This window comes from Drosophila obscura, unplaced genomic scaffold (assembly GCF_018151105.1).
Source record: "Drosophila obscura isolate BZ-5 IFL unplaced genomic scaffold, ASM1815110v1 contig_75, whole genome shotgun sequence".
Lineage (NCBI taxonomy): Eukaryota > Metazoa > Arthropoda > Insecta > Diptera > Drosophilidae > Drosophila > Drosophila obscura.
In genome coordinates, this window is record NW_024542867.1 from 2,896,806 (window position 1) to 2,919,879 (window position 23,074).

General features: G+C 47.9%; 1 protein-coding gene across 1 annotated transcript; it reads left to right on the forward strand.

Annotated features, from left to right (window-relative positions):
* The first annotated feature begins 3,772 nt into the window (after nucleotides 1-3,772).
* LOC111072291 lies at nucleotides 3,773-22,105 on the forward strand. The gene is given in 9 exon segments (XM_022364044.2): nucleotides 3,773-7,048; nucleotides 11,226-11,610; nucleotides 14,881-15,063; nucleotides 17,837-18,147; nucleotides 18,248-18,648; nucleotides 18,725-19,094; nucleotides 19,166-20,116; nucleotides 20,118-20,660; nucleotides 20,727-22,105. Coding segments are annotated over 9 exon segments (6,858 nt in total). The 5' UTR covers nucleotides 3,773-3,790; the 3' UTR covers nucleotides 21,183-22,105.
* Nucleotides 22,106-23,074: the final 969 nt, after the last annotated feature.

Consider the following 23,074-nt stretch of genomic DNA (forward strand, 5'->3'; position numbering starts at 1 on the left):
TGAACCAGGTGGTTTTAACTCACAGACGGAAGTATTTTCGAACCCAAAACGTAGATACATTCAGGATGACTAGCTGAGTCGGTATACGTATGTATGTATTTTATGTACATATGTCTGTTTTTACGCAAATTAGTCTATGATTGTACCATCCTTATATTTGACTGAAAGCAGTATATAAAACGGACACTATATCATTTAGCTGCCTTAGACCCTATGACTATAGATAGAACGTTCGATCGCCAAGGGTACCTCGAAGCTAGTCTTTCTTTCACCCTTTCATTCACACATACTCTCTCTCTCTCTCTCTCTCCTTCACTCCTTCTCTCCTTCTCTCTCTCATCTTCTAGCTAAAAATTGAAAGTCAGTTAGGTGGAAGTGGTACAAGTGGTACATAGAATATGAAGAGGAAAGAAACAATGCTAGGAATAAATGTGTTCATTCGGCTCAAGGTCGGTAGGGTTCAGCTTGGGTTTGGGTCGGTGTCGGTTCGGTCGTGTTGTAAGCGACTCCCTTATAATGACAATTTTTAAAGCGAAATTTTGTACTTAAAGGCTTTTATGGCTCCCATTTCGTGGAAACTCGCTTAATGATCTCGTTTCACGTGGGCCCTTTCCACTTAGCTGGTTTGGAGTGCGCCAAAACTGAGATGTTTCGGAAATGGCCTCATCGTCTAGCTGCTAGCTATACATAAATACATACATACGTATGTACACAAAAACATGTACATAAGTGTAAATACTTCTACATACATACATGTACGTACATGCATACATACATACATATGTGAATCTATCGAGGCATCGAAGTCAAAATATTCGCTTTTGGTCAAGTTAGGCAAAATTTGGGATAGTCTATACTAAAAATAAAAAAAATTGTTGGTAGACCGTGAATTACAAAGAATTTAGGTGCAAAAATTAACTGGTGGTTGTAAATGGTTATTTTTTCAGAAGATTTTAAAGATTCGTTTTTCTCTATAAGCAGAGCAAAAATAAATTACAAAAATTTTAATTTTATGCTCAAGAACAAAAAAAACAACCAAAAAAAAGTTGATGTATCGCGAATTCTAAACAATTTACGTGCAAAAAGTATTTGTCGGTCGGATATGGTTCTTTCCACTCTAATGTACAAATCAAATCATTTCAATCCATGTTGGTGAATTTGCAGTGACGTTGCCTTAGTCGCGGAATGGTTAAGTCCTTCAACTATGTACATACATGTATGTAGGTATAATTACCCCTCGGGTTGCATGATTGCCATGCTTTTCCGCTGATTAACCATCGACTGGGACAGGAATGGTGCTTGCAGTGCCGAGTCACGCACTGAGGATCGAGAGACATTGAACCGCACGCGGGCACGACAAAAGTCTCGCCTTGAACTCGGTAAGAAGAGCTGCATGAGGTGAGGCTTAGCCAAGGAAAATTTCTCACATACGCTTATTCTTACAATGGAATGGGAGACAATTGCCAAGCGGAATATGCAGCGGGTGAAAATGAAACTTAGTCAACTTAAATACGGCGATTTGGCGGAAGATCTGCGCAACTTTTTGAGAATGCAGACAATACATACTTGTATGCATGTTACACGGCGTGTGGAGCTGAGTTTCTCGGTGAATAGCTTGGGAGACTGGGGCCGCTGCGGCCTTAATGGCGGCATTATGTGCTAAACAATCCCAGACCTGCTCTACCTACGAATCACCACCAGAAATGGACGCGTTGGCGGTAGCAATTTCTCACGCTCTGCGCCCCATTGTTCCCACAATTTTCCATTCATTCGGTTTGCTCGCGATCTGTTCCTACTCGGTAATAAGTTTTTCTCTGCCTGGAATAAAAACAGAACCAGAGTCAGCACCGAGAGCCATTGCTCTTGGCTGGCATCATCGCCATCATCATTATATCATCATCATCATCATCATCATCATCATCATCATCGCCACCATCACCATCACCGTCGTCCCTGTCGTCGCTGGGGTAATGAGTCTGTTTTATATGTATGGGGTTAGTAAGTAAGTGGAAGTCTGTATTATACTCACGTTTAGAAAAGATTCAAATCGGATTTCTTCCAGGGTCAGGATAGGACCTCCTCTGCTGATCCTTAAAGTCCACCGCCAAAGAGCTTTGTACATACATACATATGTATATCACTTTATACTTCCATTCACTCTCGAATCATGTTGATCCCCATCACCTCATTGTTTTGATTTTGCTCAATTGATGACAAACTGTAAATCTGATCTTATTGCTTACCAACACTCAACTGCTAAAAACTTAAACTCCCAAAACTTACAGAAAATTTCACATTTCGCACCACTTCGCACCACTTCGCACCACTGCATGAAGCTGTGTTTGGCGGTAGACCGCGAACCCCAACATGCCCTTGCCATGTAGCGTCCAATCCTGCCGCCTTGGATTTCTTCAATGACAGAGTCAAATATGTATGTACATTGGTCTCTGGTTTGAGCCAGATCTTGGTAGTTTAATGTGCATTAGTAATTATTATCGTATGCAGTGAGCGCTGGTGTCTAATCACATTCATTATAATTACGATTATCCGATCTCCACTTCCTATGGCTGCGCGATGAGCACGTCTTGACCCGGCTGAGAGTGCTGTCCGAGGTGTGGTCATAAAATGACCCCCGGGCCCCTCGCATAATTGTCACTCTCTGTTTTGGCTATGCTCAGCCCCGACCCCTGGCCCACACGAGTACTTACGAACATGCGAGCTGTCCCCCCGTGTCATCTATGTACATAAGTGTTCTCTTTGCCTCTGCCTCTGTCTATGCTTGTGCTTGTGCTTGTGCTTGTGCCTCTGCCTCTGCCGCTGCGCATGCGGACACGGCAGAGACAATGGAAGAGCACGAACCTGAGATCGCGACGAAGACCGAGTCGAAGACGGCCACGGCGGCCCAACTTCGTTTCGCGGCTGCGTCTACTTTCGCTCAGTCGACTTCCGTCACGAAACGCGCTCGGACGTGCGTAGTGTTGCCAGCAGATAACTGCCGCTAGAATAAGAAGTTGAGAAAGAGGAAGCAGCAAATAGCTCGAACATATGTATTTACGGTTTACGGTTTACGGCTTACGGTTTTCGTTTTTGTTTTTGTTTTCATAAAGTGTCTTTTGTGCTCGTTCGGTGGTGTCTTTTGCTCTTTGTGTGTCCGCAGTGGCGCGTAACGGACAGAGTTGGCCCCGAGCAGCGTTGCGACAGCGTTTGTCCTGTACCTGTTCCCAGGATGCGCTTCACTGCCCTGGCCCTGGCCCTGGCCCTGGCCCTGGCCCTGACCGCACCTGTTCTCCCCACTCTCCCCTTGCTGGCCTTGCAGCAAGTGACAACGATACAAACGAGTGATACAAACGAAGCGAATATTCACTGTGTGAATGGTGAATTTTGAACCCTAAAAACAGAAAATGTTTTAATTTATGCAAAATTAAATGGAGAAAATTTCAATATTTAAGAACAGAACTCAACTGGTGAAGAAAACCTGTTGTGTGAACTGGCAGTAAGGGAAATTCCCATACGCTCGCGATTCCCAGTCGATCCACAGGGATATGCTGTTAGCCTCCTGGCTCCTGGCTCCTGGCTTGGCTCTCCTCTCTCCGATGTCTCCAATATGATCTAATGGATCGGACTTTGTGATCGGACGTCAATAATAAGCATGCTGATTGTGGACATGCTGTCGCTGGCACTAGCGACTGGCTTGGAGAGGGACAGGGAGCGGGAGCGGGAGCGCGAGCGCGAGCGGGAGAGGGACCAACAGCAGCGGGAGGTGGATGGCCTTGCCTCAATCTGCAGCAAAATGACAGTTAATGTGGCCAATAAAGCGGCCAGTCAGAGCCAGCAGCACACGGAAAATGAAAATTGTAAGAGCAGCAGCAATAATGGTGATAGAAGTGGCATTGGAAATGGAAATGGATATGCCAGTGGTAGTGGTAGTGGTAGTGGCGGGGAAACAGGAGCAGTCGTGCCGCCCAACATGGCTAATGGTGGACTAGGCCCGAGCGATGGTCATTCGGCATGCAAGGCACGCAGCTCCCGAGACAATGCTGCTGGCGGCGAACCATGCGAGGCGCTCCAGCGGCCATGGATACAGCTGAGCGGCCAGTTGGTCGGACAGGGGCTGGGGGCGGGCCAGTCAGCGACAGAGGGAGCGGATGACGTACTGAGTGACATATTGACGCACGCGCGTGCGCGTGCTGTATACAGTTGCAACAACAACAAAACAGCAACGGAAGTGGCTACGAAATGTGAGTACGCGCAAGTCGAGCGTGAGAGCCAGAGCCAGAGTCAGAGCCAGAGCCAGAGCGTGAGCGCAGACGCTGGCCAACAACCACCCAGCAGTAGCAGTAGCAGTGGCAGTGGCAGTGGCAGTAGCAATAACAGAAACAACAAAAAGAGTGGCAACGGGTGCAGCGCCTGCTCAATACCTACAATTGGCAGTGAGCTTTCCAAAGCCAACCTTGTAGCAGCAGCAGCAGCGGCAGTCGTCGCAGCTGAGCAGCAGAAGCAGCACCAGCAGCATTTTTCCACATCCTCAAAATTGTGCAAATTGTCCAATTCTGGTGAAAATTGTGTGGAAATCAATCAGGCTAATCCGCGTGCTGGACTCTACTCCGGACAGGCGGAAACGAAAGACCACCAGCGGGCCACAAAGAGAAGAATCTGTGCTCTCGACGCGAACCCCGACCCCGACCCCGACCACGACCCCGACAGCAACTCCGACTCCGACTCCAAATGTGACGACGACGCGCGACGTACAGAAAAGTTTGTAGAAAAAGACGGGCAAAACGCACTGTCTGCTTGTGTGGTAGGAGATTTTTTTTATATTTGTGAAAATGTGCAAAGTGCCACTGAAGAAAGTGCAGCAGCTGTAAGAGCAGCAGCCTTAAGCTGCCACAGCCACGACAAGTCGAAGGAGCAGGAGCAGAAGCAGAAGAAGAAGCAGCAAGAGGAGTGGCAGGCGCCATTGTCATTGCCATATTTGCAGCCAGACCCCCCCAGTCCATCCTTGGCTGGCAGCGTTGATTATGTTGCTGGTGTTGCTGTTTTCCGCCCACCACAAAGTGTCCCCGTTGTTGTTGCTTGTGGTTACGTGGATTACGTGAAAAGCGTCACAAACAACAAGGCCGCCCCAGGCCAGCCGTCGGAGCAGCCCCCCGCAGCAGAAGTAGCTGTGCCTGTGCCTGTAGCTGTAGCTGTAGCTGTAGCAGAAGTAGCTGACAGAAGGAGCAAACTGCGTGAGGAAGCACAAGAAAGCGGCGCGGCAGAGCAGAAAGCATCGCTGGAATTGGAGCTCGGGGAGTCGGCTACATTTGCAGCACTTAAGAAAAACGAGAAGCTCGTAGACTGTGAATCATTGGACCCACTTGTATCTGCCATCAATTTGGCAATTAGCTCGAGGGAGAACTGCATCAGAGGAACAACAACGACACCGACAACGACAACAGTAACAGTAACAGCAACAGCAACAAGCTGCAGCGAGCACGATCTCATTGATTTTGACGATTTGGGCGAGGATTTTGTAGCCAGTCAGCGGCTGAAACGCTTGCAATACAATTTTCAGGGACGCGTGAGCAGCAACAGCAACAGCAACATTGATTGTGTAAAGGCATCCTTGAGGCTCGAACAACAACTACAGCAACAGCAACAGCAGAAAACAACAGGCATAACAAAGAAACTACCCCCAGAGCCAGGAGCAGACCCCAACCTCAGCCCCAGCTACAGTCCGACAGGCACGACAGCCACGACAGGCACGACAGGCACGACAGCCACGACAGTGACGACACGCCAGTGCCCCCCCCAATGTCAGCCCGCTCAAGACAATAAAATAGTTAAGGAGACTGCCGCCGATGAAGTTGCGGCCGTGGCAAGCTCAAGTGCAATTCAATTAAATGTAAATTGTATTCGAGTCGAGCAATCGCCAAGTGAGAGCGAGTCACCTCCAGCGCTTGGACAAACAGCTGAACGGCAGAAGCAACATTCGCTGAATACGCGTACCGAGACGACACTGCGCCGGTGCGGAGAGAGCCAGAGTGCGGGTCAGATTGGGGCGCTCACATTGGCAGCTGCCAACGACCAAGTGGTTATTGAAATCGAAACGGACACGGACACGGACACGAACATCGACATCGACATCCACGAGAAGACGGGGACTGGGACGGGGACGGACACAGCCATCCGGAGCGCATTTGTGCCGACCCAAGCCTCTGACGGCGTCCGCTTTGGCATTAGCCAGGAGAAGACCGCCGCCGGCGTCACCTTTGCGACACCGCTCAGCGAGTTCGATGTGCAGCGGTTCAGTGAGTACCTAACTGCAGCCCGTCAACTGCAGTGGGTCGACGTTGCCATTAGCCAGAGCCTGAATCCGAATCCGAATCCAGCTCAGAATCAGCATAAAACCCACATCCAGCATCGCAGCCAGACAGCACAGGGCCATAGTCAGGTTGATAAGAAGGCTGGAAACTTTCAGTGCTACGACGAACTGCTGGCAGAGTTCGTGAGCGAGCAACAGGAGTACGACATCGACATCGATAGCGACATCGATAGCGATAACAACATCGATAGCGATAACAACATCGATAGCGATAACAACAGCGATAACTACAACGGTAAGGACAGCACATGCCAGTGCCATGAGTGCCTAGGCAGCTTCAAGGATAGCCAGCAGGACACGGCCAGAGGGATACCAGATAGCAATTTCATCACTTGCACAATAACAGCCAGGAACAGATCCGCCCCATCCGTCTTTGCTTCGGAAGCAGCATCCGGAGACGGCCCGAATATGCGCGAGGTCAACGGTCAACTGCGTGGCCTTTTGAAGAAGCCCAATCGACCGCCGCCAGCCCGCAAGAACCGTGTGGTCTTCGATGAGACGCGCAACGAGTTTTTTGAGGCGGACTACATTATTTTGATCCGCGAGGACTGTGCCTACGATGAGGAGGACGAGGAGCCGTGCACTTGCGGCGAGCACGAGCTAGTGCGGCTCTGTTGCGAGGAGGGATGCCAGTGCAACTACGCGGTCAATGCCGCCGAGGCAGGCGATGGACGAACGCCACAGGTGAGTGCATGAGGGCAGGGAACATCAACTGGGGGAAAGGAAACAGATTGGATTTCCCACTCGAACATCAACAGCAACAGCAACAGCAACTACGAGTATAAGCGCATTAGCAGCCTTAGCGCTGCCACTGCTCGGCGCCTAGCTCTAGCTTGTCACCAGACCCGCAGGGCCAGAGCCCCGTCCACCCTGCACCACGAAGGTGGAACCAACCGCCAACAACTTTCTGCACGCCATTCCATTCCCAACAGACTCCTCTCGCCCGTGAATGTATTTTCTTCGCCAACTTTAGCTCTCCACTCAGCACGGAGCTACTCAGCTACTCGTGTGCAAGATGTCAACGTACTCCTTTTTATGAGCAGATTATTTGCATCAATACTCGTGGGTAGAGCAGAACATCACTCCACGATGTAAACACCTCACAAAATGTACTCGTTTTTTGTATTTATTACCTAACTTACCTTAGTTGGAGCTCAATTAGAGTACATTTTGCTTCTTTAAGACGTTTCCCCATATTCCAAGTGTTTGTGTACTTATGCACATATGTGTGTATGTACATACTGGTACATGGTACATGGTACATGTACATTTGTGCAATAGCCGAAGCTGAGAATATATTTCTGCAAGTATTCCCCCTTTCCCAGCCGCTGCTCGAAGGACCAAGAAGGACACCAGATAGAAATATTGGAGCAAATTCGATGTTGGTGGGCGTGCTGGTGGCTTTCCGATGCAGCCTCGTTCTCGTTTTTTCGTTCTAGTAGCCTTTCTAGCCTCACAGAGTAATGCTGAATCTGCCAAGTTGAAGTATTGCCACATCTCGTGTTGATTACTGCAAACGCCGTCCAACTTGTAATACCAATGTGTGAACAATTGAGGCAACAAAAGCACAGCTCCATGTCCAGGACTGTCCTGGTTCCTTGCCTGCAAGCCCCGCTTCAGTGTGGGTGGTCAATCCGCAAGACACACACACCCACCCCGTCACCCGTCACCCCGTCACCCCGTCACCCGTCACCCATCTGTGTCTACAAGTTCGTCACATCCCCCCTATTGGAGTGGAGGCAAGTGTGTATAAATCACTTAAAAACTTTTGTTCAAAATGCTTTCTTGGGCCAGTAGCTGAAACTCGAAACTGCAGCGGCAGTATCATTGTTGCTCTCTCTCTCTCCCTCTCCCTCTCCCTCTCTCTCTTTCTTTCCCTCTCACGCTGTACATCTGTCCGTGTAAATATGTACATACATACATACATACATATATGTATGTATTGTTTTATGAATTGATCCGTGAGTGGTGGGAACGTGCTATCATGATGGACGCATTTACATGTACATGTTGAGGACATCGGGAAGGGAAAGTTACCGCCAGCGGTAAGCGGCTGATACTTCCTTGAATCGGGAGTTCCTGGCTTGCTCCTTCGTTAATCTCCTCTCCGGCCTGCTTCCATCGCCCTCACCACACCACACTACCCTCACACATACATATGTACATACATATATGCGCACACATGCATAAAATACGTATGTATAAAAGTGTGTGTGCATGTGAGTGTGGATGTGCATGCGGATCGATCCAGAGCGGCCCTCGAGTTGCGTTTAAATTTCAATCTGCTTCCACATAAGCGACACTTAAGTGCACCGCTTTTTTGCTCATCTTCGCTGGTCGGGTCCTACCGGTAAGGGGCCTGCCTCTTGCCTCTTGCCCCTTGCCTCTGCTCCTGTCTGAGAGTGAAAGTGAGAGGGCGAGGGCAATTTCTGGCGCCCAAGGCTCTTGACTTGGAGCTGCCCAAGCATGTTCTCCCCCATCTATCCCCCCCCATCTATCCCCCATCTATCCGCATGTCTGGCCCTGTTCTTTTCCCATCTCTGGGCTTGTTCTCTCTGAAGAGTTTAATATGCATTTAGTGGATGTGAAAAGTTTACTGAAGGCGTTGCATAACTCACAGCACCCCAGAAAAAATTAAATCATATTCACTCAGAAGTTTTCCCATTTCAATGCAAAGTTCTCGACTCTGGCTCACATTTGCACCAAAAAAGGCAAGTCTCGACTTTTCCAATAAGCCAAAATGCTCTCGCTCTGGGTTGGAATTCGGGGAATGAATTTCGGAGCTTTTTAGCACTATAGATTTTTGATAGTGTATTCAAAAGCATATATGTATGTACATATGTGTGTACGAGTACAAATTGGAACCTTTTATTCCGCTTATGCAGTTGACATAATCTGGTACAACGGTGCTGCAACGATTTCGAGCATGTTGCATGCTGTTCTTTCTGTTCTTTCTAAGCTGTTATACATATGTATATATGTATGCATGTATGTATGTATGTGCAACATCGTAAGCTAAATCAAATAGAGCGATTCTGGCTGTTGAATTGATATCTCACACAAATTGAATTACTCAATGAGTACCGGGTACGTACATATGTATGTATGTATGTATGTATGTACAATATACATACAAACAGTAAGAGCAAAATGTGTTCCTACCCCCTTCCCCTTATTAATGAAGTTTGATTAAGTTAAACAACAAAAAATAATTTTTATATGATAGGTAAACATTTCTATTATTTTTTGTGCACTGGTTTCCTTATAAATATTAACTAAAGCAAAAAACTAAGCACAGCCTTCAGGTTCTTCTAGAAATATTCGAATATTAAAGCCAACAACAAAACAGTAGGGGAAGGTGCCGGTTGTGGACATTGTTTGTTTGGCTTGATAGAATATTTGTAATTTGATCAAATTTCAACTATGTTGCATTGCATCTGCACATTCTCGTATGGCATTACATATGCCAAGGTGCTCAAAAGGAGCCCTGTGCCCGAAGGAGTTTGCAAGCAAAAATTTCGATATTAAATACTGCCGCATTGAAAGCATACGCTGGAACGGGGCATGCTGCCAGAACTAAAAAATAGCCGACAAAGACCCGAAAATGAGGCACGAGTGCCTCATATGAAGAAGGAAGAAGAGGTCGAGCTTGATTCTAAAACTTTAAGTGCCCTAAATACCTAAATAAGCTTAAACACTACCAAATGTAGATCGATAAACAACAATAAAATTTCCTGTTATTCTGTACTTTTTAAAATATTTTCATCCTTTTTTTCGCATATTTTTTGTCAGTTTGTCCTGTTTTCGAGACGAATAGTTGGCATCACTGTCGTACATATGTACATTGTATGTGCACCATTGAAAAGCAAAGGGTCTTGGGCAACTGTCAGTGCGAGAACTAAATAGAACTAAATCCTTCATATAGAAAAATGTTATCCTGAATTTAATGACTGACCATTTTTCGAAAGAACAAAAATGTATATAGTACATATGTAAGTGTGTACATACATACATACATATATGCCCTTTTGGACACCCCTGAAAAACCCTGAAAGATTTAACAAAATATGAAATTTGAAAGTAGCGCCATTCAAATATAATTGAAATCAGTTTTACAGCTGCAGTCCGATTTGAATGGGTCATTAATGGCTTTATTCCAGAGGCCGGGCACTTTTCGCTGGACCCCCCGTGTGGTTTCGCGCCAAGCGGGGAAACATTTAGATTGTACATCCATATACATCCATGCATGGTATTCGCAGTAGCTTTACTAAAGCGTTGCTCAGAGACTATATCCTTTACTTGGCTGCACTACGTTTTGGTCCCTTTGTCATGTGTCCGGGATAGCTGATTTCTTTCGATTATCCATGCTGCTTATTTTGGTAATTTATGTTAATACATGAATATATGTATGTATGTATGTATGTATGTATGTATGTATATATGTATGTAATTGTATGTAGCATGATGATATTATAGAAGGTGGTGTACTCCCGCGGAAATTCCCGTTACGTGTATGCATACCGCGCCCTCTCTTCGGGGCTTGTTCTTCCCGTTCAACTGCAAGTACTCGTAGCTGTGACTGCATGTGCGAGAGTGATGAATAAGAGCCGAAAGTGAGGGAGTACACCGCCTTGTATGACCATCATACATATATGTACATATAGATGTACATATGTACATCAATTTAACTTAATGTTTTGTGTTTCAAACATTTAGATCATTGTTTAGTGTACAAGTAAAACACTATGCCCCCACTAATTAATTAGATTCGCGGTCGTAGTCCGGCAAACAATCACAATACTTATTTCCCCGTACGTGCAGAATAACATGTGTTACTTTTCCCGTTCCTTCTTTCGTACAGAGTCCCAAATATCAGCCGCCAATCGAGTTTGTTGACGACGCTGCCCTGAGCCCGCCCGACGGCTACAAGGACAGCAGTCTGAAGAACACGCTCGGAGGCGCGCTGAGTGGCCACATCTTCGGGGCACAGCATCTGCAACAGCTGCAGGTGATCCAGCGCCTGCAGCAGCAGCGTGCAGCGATGCTGGCCGCCCGCAACAGCACCAGTCAGATACCACCTCCACCGCCTCCTGTGGGTAGTGCCCAGCAGCAACAGCAGCAGCAGCAGCAACAGCAGCAACAGCAGCCACAGCATCAGAAGCAGCAGTCGGAGGAGGAACTGCAGGGCGTCTGCACGGAGTGTGCCGAGTGCGCGGAATGTGCCGCCAAGCAACTACAGGAAGCGGGTAAGCAGCCAGGGCGGAGACTAGAGACTAGAGGCAGCTGCCAGCTGGCAGCTGCCAGGTCCAGGTCCAGGTTCAGGTCCGAGCAGACTCACTGCAATTAGGGCCATCCCGTTGGGGGCTTCTTTTCATTCCATGTCCTGCAAACGCTTTCGTTTGCCTTTGTGTAATCTGATTATGAATTATTTATGTAAACACAGCCACAGCCACAGCCACAGCTCAGCTCCCGCCCGCTACTCCGACAGTAGCCCGTTGACAATTTGGCGAGGCTCCAACGCGGGGCTGAGTCCTTAATCAGACGCCATTTTGATTTTTGTTTCGCTAGTTCGTTCGCCTCGTCCCCCAGCACTGGCACGTGTATTTTCTGGCTAATTTAATGTTTTCAATGGATTGGAGGCGGAGGCTCAGCCCGGTCGAGGGCGAGACCGTCTCAGACAGAGTTGACTGACATTCGGGCCGTGCACCGTTCACCCTGTTATGCACATATGTACATACATATGTACATATATGTTCATCATAGTAGCGCCGCACCTCACTACTTTCAAAACTCTTTTTGAGATAGTTCTAGTCCTTCAAATTGAAGAAGTGATACCTTAACGGAAGGCCTGGAATGTGAGCATGAGAAACATGAGACGAGACACGAAACTGGTTCATTTGGATTCCATCTTCTTGGTTTTCATGACTTCAGACAACTACCTCATATATGATATGACATCTGCTGTTCAATGAAATAGTAGTGCTGGGTTTAATTAATATAAAAAAATGAAAAACAAAGCAAATTAATTTAAATAAGTCACCACCCGTAAGTTCAATTTGGTTATCGAATAATTTGATGAAAGAAAGTTTTGGACATAGCGGTACTTTTGATTTTGAGAGCGTTGAAGAAATCATTGCTCGGTCCAGAAGAGGAGACCTAAGAGTTAGACTAAAAACTTAAGGCAGGAGCTATAAAGGGATTGAAAACTAAGTTGTATGCACTCTCACTATTGTGTTTAACCCCTTTTAGTTATAAGAAGTAGACCGCGAAAAACTTCTCTTTTAGAGGATGGTCGTCGATAGTCGAAGGCAGGACCATGTCTGTCAATATAGTGATGACAGTGATGTGACTGTTCGTAGACGGTTGATTACACATTATTTGAATGCAGGAAGTCCCAGAAAGCTCCGCGCTTGGGTCTGAGAGCACATGGGTACACGACTTCGGTTTGGAAAAACGCATGTGGAATGTGTGTGGAATGGACTGTGTCACAGTGACAAAAATACTATGGCAAGATTCGAGTCTATCTCAAATATTACTGGCATCCATTCTGGGATCCCAAAATCGTGGAAAAAATATCATTGAGCATGCTGGGCTGGGCCCTATGGGGTCCAGCTCATATGAGCTAGTACTCTCCAGAGTTACTCTCTCTCTCTAGTGTATGTGGGCATACTTAATAATACATTACACTCATATTACAGTTGAAAATTTCCTTTTAAAAGGATCTTTTAACAGGATCTCTTAACAGGATAACCCAGAAAAGCTCGCTAGGAATTGATTTTTATCGGAAAAGATCGGCGTTTTGCCATGGCCACCTGTCCAACTGGATATTAATCTCATCGAAATTGTATGGGGGAATGCCAAATGCATTGTTGCAACTGAAAATCCGTCAACCAGAGCCAAGTGTTAGCAATTTGCTCAAGGATTATTGGCTCAAATCCCATTGTAGCGTTGGCAAGAGATTAATGACCCATGTCCGGCCGGTGAAAGTTCGCAATGAAACCCAAATTGATTAACAACTAAATGTTAAAGCTCAAGGAACATGAAGAACATGAAATATATGTCTTCATTTTAGTTTCGATGTTTTTTTCGAGCTTCTAAAAAAGTAATACTATTTTGGAATAGTAACCAGCATATTTCATGGGTATTCGGCTTGGTGTTAGGTTAGGTTTATAGGGCTGCTCGCCCGAAGCCCCACACTCGTCACGGGATATTGTCCGGTGCCAAGGGAGGTTTCGCGCACCATCCCGCGGCCTGTATAAAGAGCTCCTGTAAAGATGTTATACCCTCGTATTACATACATAAGCCTTACATTACGATTTTTCGATTTTCGATTTTCGATTTGGTAGATTAAATGCCTTGTGGAACTAGTTTGACTGCTCATGAAGATGGAATTCCATTAAAAATGGAATGGGATGCATGAATGCGGGGTAGACATTGCAAAAGGACTCTGGGATCTGGGAACTGGGATCGGATCTGCAAATGCAGATTAATGCAAATGATATTATAAATCCACCTAAATATGGATTCCATGCAAATCCACGAAGGGTTCGTAGGTTCGTGGGTTCGTGGGTGCGCCAGGATCTCCATGATCCTGTTTTAAGCGAGCTTTGACGATGGGTCTGTCGTGATATGCGTTTTCCGTTCTGCAGCAGATGAAAGATGATACCCATTTGTACATATATGTGTGTAGGTACATATGTATGTACATATGTATACTTCATCTCAGCCAGATTGAATGCCGAAGTGTATATTGATCCCACGACATCAGTATGGACACTGAGATAAAGGAGCTTGGCGGCAAGTTGCAATGAGATAGCTGGATATTATGCCAAAGTTGTCAGGAACCAGTAATAAGCTAGCACTGTACGATACCCTACTGAGTACCCAGGGTACCCTGGGTGTAAATATTGCAGTGGCAAACGAAGATTTGGATGGAATTGGCTCCCGAGGCAATTTGTTACTTGACTTCAGTGAGGCCTGGGCTTAGCCCCTAGAGGGATACTATTTAAGGGGGGGGCTCATAAAGGAGTGCATTGATGTCGGTGGTTACGCTTCATTGACTGCCAACCGGAAAATGAATGCGACGGAACAGAACGGAACAGATCGGAACAGGACGGGGAAGAAAGCGGGACAGTCAGCCAGTCAGCCAGTCAGCCAGTCCGTTGGGTGAGCTATTCATTAATTGTTGCGCCTAACGAACCGCGAATGCAACAAGCCCATATATGTACATATGCATATACGTACAAGTATGTATGTATGTATGTATGCATGTACAATGTACATACCTACCCATAGCTATGCCCATACCGATCCTTCAAGCGCACTTCCGCTTCTCCCACTTGGGAGCAGCAGCAACCAAGCAGCAACCAAGCAGCGGAAATTCTTTGCTTCCGATCTATCATTTGATATACGCATTTATAGATATACATACTTACATATATGTACATATGTACATACATATTTACTCGTATGTACTAACAGCGTCTGTGCGGTGGCTCGCTCTTGCCTCTTTCCAGAATGCAGCTCCCCGCAGTGCCCAGAGGAGATGACACCACTCGGGGTCGGGGTGCCGGCAGTGGCCCTGCTGCCCCTGCACACCAGTTCACCGGAGCGTCGCATTACCCAGAAGGAGATCATCGCCGGCGAGGAGCGGCCCAAGTATGTGCTGCAGTCCCAGTACAAGGCATCGCCCACTGCAGGTACAGTACCATCAATTCAATGCATCCCATGCCCATGCCCATGCCCGCCCTCCCCCAATCAATCGCAAGCCGGATCCAACCATTCACCATTCTCTGGTCATTTGCTTTATCACGTACATACATGCACATGCACATGCATACTCGTACATAAATATATACATACATGTGTACATACATATGTATATGTATGTATACGCCACGCCACGCCATGCCACCGCACCCCACCATTTGCCATTTGCCATCTGCCCCTGCGACCTCCGGCGATTCTTGGGGGTCCAGTCTGGACTCGGGTGTCGTGGCATTGATCACATTGATCACATTGATCATTGTCATATCTGACAATGCGGCATTCTGCCGCAAAATAAAAGGGAAAACCCGAATTTAGTTCTAATCTAAACACAGTTCTAATATCCAATACGTGATTTGGCACTGTTTCTTCTGAAGTCACTTATATGTACGCCTTATACGGCGCTGGAGTTGTACGAGTGTCTTCTGTGTCGTCAGTGAAGACTTTTCTTGTTCACATACATGTCCCATATGTGGGTACATACACACTTACATATTATATGTATGTATGTATGTATGTATATGGATATGTATATGAACGAGTACTTAGCTGTTTTGCAGCTGGTGCAATTCAAATGTATTCAGATGTCATTTGTCATATGAAAATCAAAACGAAATGAACTTTCAGTATCCAAAGTTTAATATACATACATACATACATATGCACATATACATATACTATGTGTAGCTGTCGCACATCCATCGTTTCTATGGCATGTATACACTACATCTACATACAGACATGTATGCTGTAGGCTTGCTAGTAGGCCCTCAGCCCTCAGCCCTCAGACAATGCAGCCAACATGCTAAGCTAAGTTTGGCTGGTCAATTTAAAAACACAATTTATACAGGCTTCTGTGGGTGGATAGCAAAGCAAAATGTGGGCGTAAAAAAAGATTTGTTCAAGAAGAAAAGAAGAAAATCCAGTGCAGGCCTCGAGCCGAGGACACCGCATCGGAAGTCTCGACATATCTCACCGTAATCACGCTTTGTTTGATTTTGCTAGGCACAATGCAGCTTTCATTCCGAATTGGGAGCATCTTTGGCCCAAAACAAACAATTAAACAATACAAAAACAGCCCTACACAAATATGTAAATATGTATAAAAATAGTATCGAGCAGTGCGTCGGCCATGCAGTCGACCTAATACAAAATGAGTTTGGCTGGTCAATTTGAAAATGCAAGTAAAATGCAATAGCGGGCCTCTTTGGTGTGTGGATAGCAAAGCAACGTTCTTCCCTATACTTCTGGTGGGAGGATCAAATAACGGCTTTAGGCCTTAGCTCAGCGGATATCATTGGCCGAAAAGGAACAGTATCAAAAAAATCAGGTCGCTGGAGCCAACGGTATAGGTATAGGCTGTGGGCTGTTGATGCCAAAAACAGCTCTACACAAATATGTATGTATGTGGATAGTAATTGTGCATATGGTTTGATAGCCAGACTTCTGAGTATCTACAGCAGAGCCCTGCATGAACGGACAACCGGATCGATTCGGAGGGATTCGGAGGGATTCGGATCGATTCGGTATTCGCTTCGTCCGATTCAGGTCTCCCGATTTTCGCTGTGTCAGATCCGAACAGTTCGGTTTTTTCTCTCTCTCACTCTCCTCTTGATTTTTTGGTAGAGAGAACGAGAAAGCAATACACAAATTTGCTGCTTTTTTTTGTTTGCTTTGCCCTCTGCCTGGAAAGTTGTGTGTAGTTGTGTGTAGTTGTGTGTAGTTGTGTGTAGTTGTGCGTGTGCGAACGTTTCCTTGCTTTACAGTGTAAAGTTTACACTGAAAACAAGTTGTTTCAGATTTAGCAAGAGAATTTCTTGCGCCAAATAGAAGCAACATTTTCGAAAATTTACTTATTTGTTTACGAATCAGGCTACAAAGATCCTAATCCTATGGTACAATTCGAGTATAGCCAGAGCAGGGAGGCCTTCACGCCGAATGTGCGTAGCCGAAGGCACACGAAATCCGAAGTATGTTTGGAGTCAATTCAGGACATGCGCACGAAGCTTGCTAGTACCAATCCGCGGTGCTCGGGTTCGGCTTTTAGTTATTCGGGGTGATGCGGTGGATCAGACTGAAGGCAGGATTCGTGCTGATCGCACGCATTGAAGGGGCATGCTTAAGGGGCATGAGTACTTAAGCCATATCCTGTGATTTATGAGCCGTGTGGATCCATGCAGGGCTCTGTTACACACTCGTGTGCGAACAGTCGCAGTTAAACCATCTTGAAACTGATATCGAGATGTTGTTATCGATTGCCCAACATCGTCATCGGGTTTCGTATGAATCTGCACTTGTACACATGCACATATGTATGTACCTCAATCATGTACATTCCATGCATATGTACATACAATACATACATACAATACATCGATCCAATCCAATCCAACCCAGTATCCACGAGCGCTCTCTCTACCTTTCTCTACCTCTCTCTACCTCTCTCTGCCACTCTCTACCACTCTCTCAATGCCAATGCAATGCTCTCTTTGTGTGTGTGCGTGTGCGTGTGCGTGTGTGTGGGCGTGTCCGTGACCCTGTGGTGTGTCCATTAATCAGTCAAAGCTGGAAAGGATTCGGTCGTCGGCAGGGCCAGCTCTCCCGCTGGCTCCGGCCATAGCCCAGCACCACCACCAGTTCCGGGAGTCAGTAGCTCGACCAAGAATAAACGATTTGTTGTTGAAACTATTACCACTATGACCACAGTGACCGAGCGGCGCATCATCCGGGAGGCACACGAGGATGTGGCAAGTGGGGGTGTGGCGCCCTCTGTCACTTCCGCTGCTGTTGCCCCAGGTGCGGATATGCAGCCACCCGCTTTGCCAGCCAAGACGAATACTACGGTAACAGCGGCAGCCGCCTCTGCCGCCGCCGCCGCCGCAGCATCTGCCACACCAGAGAAGCAGCCATTCGAGGAGGAAATGCCACCGCCCATACCGCCAAAGGAGACCTCGCCCACCCAGATAAGCGGCATACTGAAGGGTGGCAAGCTTTGGAAGCAGGACTCAATCTCCCAGGTGAGTAATCCACTGTCCACTGTTCACTGTCCAATCGAATCCAATCGAATCCACTCGAATCCAATCCAATCTAATAACCACCGCAAATTTGATCGAGCAGCAGTCGGATGACCAGAACAACACTTCGGAGGAGGAGAGCGGCACCATAAGGCGCTCGGTGCGCTTTGTGACGGAGGACCAGGCGAATGCCGGCGGCGACAGCGACGCCCAGTCCCTGGCTGAGGATTTGGACGACAGCGAAAACCAGATCAACGAGCTAATCCCCATCAAGAAGCATTCGACCCTTTTTAACAACGCCTTGCGTCCGAACTCGGCGGTGCGCCAGCTGTTCCCCAGCGTTTCCGCTCACCAGGCCCCCGTCCTTACCTCGGAGGCACTGCGAGCCTTCGACGAGTCGAAGCGGGCCGGCTGCCTCGTGACCCACTTGCCCGGAAGCTGCGGCGACTCGGACACCCTGCGCCGCAGCATGGAGCGCAACATCCTTCGCCGCTCATTGATCAAGTGAGTGATTGCTACGCGACTGGCACTCGCCAGTTGCCATGATGAAGCTAACCACCTCATTCCATTTCACTCGCAGAAAAAAGGCCGTCAAGTCGGACATATCGCTGGAGGACCGCATCAAGCAGCTGACCTGCGATATCGACGAGGACTTGGCCGAGGAGCTGTCCCGGGACGTCGACGAGGACCCCGACCCCAGCGAGCGTGGCTCCGACGAGTTGGCGCAGCGCGACAGTCCCGCCGGCGAGGAGAACCCCAATCCTGCCCCCAGCTCCGCCGCTGGACAGAAGTTCATGAACGGGGAGAAGAGCTTCTCGCCCAGCAGCTCGGTGTCCAGCTCCTCGAGTGGATCGTCGGCCTACAAAAAGATCGCGGACATATTTAACCGCGACAAGAAGCAGGAGAAGATCATGGAGCTGGAGGAGAACCCAATTGTCATCATACCACAGGTTGGTGGAGTACTCTCCTCTGTCCCAGCTCTGAGAGCGCTAGGCTGAACTTGTCTACTTCCATTCCACAGGAGTGTCGCTGTCCGGCTGCACCCGACTTGGGCATGGGCATCCAGGTGCCCGTGGTCCACACCCAGATCCACCGTACCCCACCCCGCCAGACCGAGCCAAAGCGCCAGTTCCTCTCCTCCACCCTTGCTCCGCTCACCGCCTGCGTGGCTGGTAACAAGGACGACCTCTCTTCCTACTACACCCTTGCCGCCGGCGCCCACACCCACACCCACGGCCACACCCACGGCCATAGCCACGCCCATGCCGCCACATACGCAGTGGCTGCCGCGGCCGACTTCCATATGGGCCAGCTTCTGGGCGCGGCCACAGCTGCAGCCGTCTCCGGGGACCCGGTTGCGCAGCACGCCGCGGCTATGGCAGCACAAACCCTGGGCGGCATGGCTACCGGGGCAGGAGCAGGAGCAGGAGCAGGTGGTGCTGGGGCTGGGGCTGGAGCTGGAGCTGGGGCTGGGGCTAGCGCAGTTTCGGAGGAGGTGCGCAAGGTGGCGCCGGACGTCATCGCCGGCACACCCGGCCAGGAGGCCGCCAGCCGTCCCGAGCAGGACGAACTGGCCGTCTTCGCCCAAGCGGAGGCGAAGCGAACCGAACAGCTGAAGAAGCGCTACACGGGAGGGGCAGACCAGTCGCAGGCCAGCAGCGACGACGATGAGCAGAACGACTACGGATTCAACAAGCGGCCCTCGGTGCGCGGCATCAAGCCGAAGTTCAGCTCAACCAACGAGATCCTCGCCCAGATGCAGGAGCAGCTCAACGCCTCCATCCCCATAATGGTCAACAGCCAGCCGGTGCCGCAGGCGGTAAAGGGCTACGCTATGCCCAACACTGCCAAGCCGAATCCCTCGGCCCAGCACCAGCACCAGCACCAACAGCAGCAGCAACAACAGGCACAGCAGCAGCATCAACACCAGCAACAACAGCAGCAGCAGCAGCAGCAACAACAGCAGCAGCAGCAGACAGCAGCAGCAGCAGCAGCAACATCAGCAGCTGCAACAGCAGATGGCGGCAGCGATGCAGGCGAACACAATTGCCCAGCAGAAGACGGAACAGCGCACCTGGAGCTTCTACAGCGAGACCGGCGAGCAGCAGCGCTTTCCCATCGACGCGGCCGCCATTCACCAGACCTACTACCAGACCCTGCCTGCCGGCACCATGTTCCGCCAAACGATGATCCAGCAAGGCGCGGCCGGCGATGAAGCCTCGCTCCTCTATGCCGCGGCTGCCGCCCAGAACTGTCAGAGCGTCACGGCCACTGCCACGGCGACGGCGACGGCTACGGCCACGGCCATCGAGCAGAGCAAACACAGTAGCTACAGCAGCCACTTCGCACGTAGTCCCACTCGGCGGCCGGAGTCGCCGCCGCCGCTGAGGAACTACCACCAAACCATGGTGCTGATACCGTACAATGCGGAGACGTACTCCCAGTTTGCTACAAGCAGTAGCGTGGACCCCAAGCTAGCCCACATTCAGCGCCAGAACATCCTGGAGTACCAGCAGGTGAGTGTTCCTCCCCCCTCCCCTTTATCGTCTGCATTGATCCATTATCGCTCTGTCCACTCGCAGGTCACTCAGCAAACGATACGGGTGCCTATCGGGTACGCCCTGCCCGGCATGCAGCTGCATGTGGTCAGTGGTCGCGGCCACGCCGCCCACTACGGCCAGCATCAGCAGCAGCAGCAGCAGCAGCAACAGCAGCATCAACAGCAGCAGCAGCAGCAGCAGCAACAGCAGCAACAGCGACTGATGCCACAACACTATCAGTTTGCGACGGATGGTGGCATTCCGGGCTTCAGCGAACGTGGCGTACCCGAGGGAGCCGCCACTGTCTCGCACAGCGACTGCAACGCCATGGTCTCCCCAACAGCAGCAGTAACAACAACACAGCAGCAGCACCAACAACAGCAGCATCATCAGCAGCAGCAGCAACAACAACAACAACAACAGCAGGTTGGAATCGGAGCTGGGGCTCAGGCCCAGCCACATGCACAGGGATCAGTGTACTACGCGATGAACGTATGACCCGCGCTCGAATAGTCGCTGCCAGCGGCGGTCATCGTCGAGCGCCGCCAGTGTCAACGCGTCGAGTTGTCAGCTACTTCAGTGCATTTGGGTCGCGGCGGTATGGACGGCGGCAGCGGCAGCGGCAGCGGCAGATGAGCGCCTGCCCGACACCGCCCAGCGATTCCATGTTAATCCTATTCGCTGATTTTAGTTGCCCTTGAGTTGATCCTAGCCAGCGTCTTAGTCATTTATTTCTCTGTTGTTCTCTGTGCATCCTTAACCGTGCTCCGTAATCGTATTCTGTCACCCGTTCCTGCGTGAGTCTCCCATGTCTGAATGCATGCATGTGATGGTTGTGCGTGTGTGCGTGTGTCGTGTGTGACGTGTGTGACGTGTGTGTCGTTCCATGCCCCTTCCAGCCCGTGTGCTACGTATATATGTATGTACACGCTAAAGCCTAGTTTGCACAGGACGATACTGACGATATGTTGCCAAGACTAAAAACAAACTAACGATAACCTGTTTTATGAAATTTCTTATTATAATCAGCTATACATACATACAAAGGCATATGTATGTATGCACGAGTATTACTGACATGGGAAATTATCTCACTTAATGTTACACTATATTCCAAAAATGAGTTTTAAGTTATTGTTCTAGAATCTAGATTCCAGAGTAACAATTGAAGGATGATGTGGAGCTTGTGGAGCTTGTGGAGCAGAAAAATCGGGGAAACTGTTAACCTAAATACAACCAAATCACATGAATTTATTTCGAGCATGTACAATGCTGGGTGCTACATAGTAATGCAACAACAACCACAAGAACAGAAACAAAGAAAATGTATTTAATGATAGTTATAAGATATTCAAATTACACTTAACTAAGTGAAACTGAAAGGAGTTACATACATATACACACACAAACACATACATACATATACATATATACTTTTTTTAGCTCCAATCTTTTTTTTCTGTTAGCCACGAAAACACAGTTTTGCTCAAGGGAACGTGAATTCGGTTTTAAGCGACTCTATCCATAATTAATTTCATGAAAATGAATTAGCTCACATATGTATATTACATGATATTCAATGTAGTGCAATATTTTGATACAAAATCGTAATCTTATAAATACTTTAATTCGTATGCATCATTATAATTTGTACGATAGATTACAATGCAATGCGTTTATTTACGTTTAGATCTCTTTTTTTTTGTACTATTATAATAAAATTTAATGTGCCCCATACACATTAAAATGTACGTGTACATATATATACACAGTATGTGCATATGTATGCTTTTATGTCTGCATTTTGTGTGCTTCAGTTTGTTTGCTTTTAATTTGTAGATCTGCCATCATCACCACCCACCCATCACCCGCTCGTTACACCATTCCCACCCATTGCATCTCTTTCACTGAGAGTAACAGTGCCAAAAGGTTGCCAGCATTCCAGAATGGCCCAGAAGCGTTCATCCTCATGGATATACATACATACATACATAGTAGCCACACGCGCATTATTCCTAAGCATATGTTAGAGGACACTCGAATAAATAATAAAGAGAAATCTGTCAATAAAAATATACATACATACATACATACAGTATATGTACATATGCATGTAGCTAAAACTATGCATACACATACATACATATGTATATACATACATACATAGATACTTACTCATATGTATACAAATATTGAAAATATTATATTTCAATTCAGATATTGTGTTAGCTTCTATATACAAACATACATACATACATGCATATATATAAAGGGGACAGACAGAGCAAAACATACTGAAATTATTGAAAACAATCACGATAATCGAGTGCAACAAATTGATGGGCATTACCGAGTCCGGAAACGGACTCTAACCCGAACAAAGACAACGC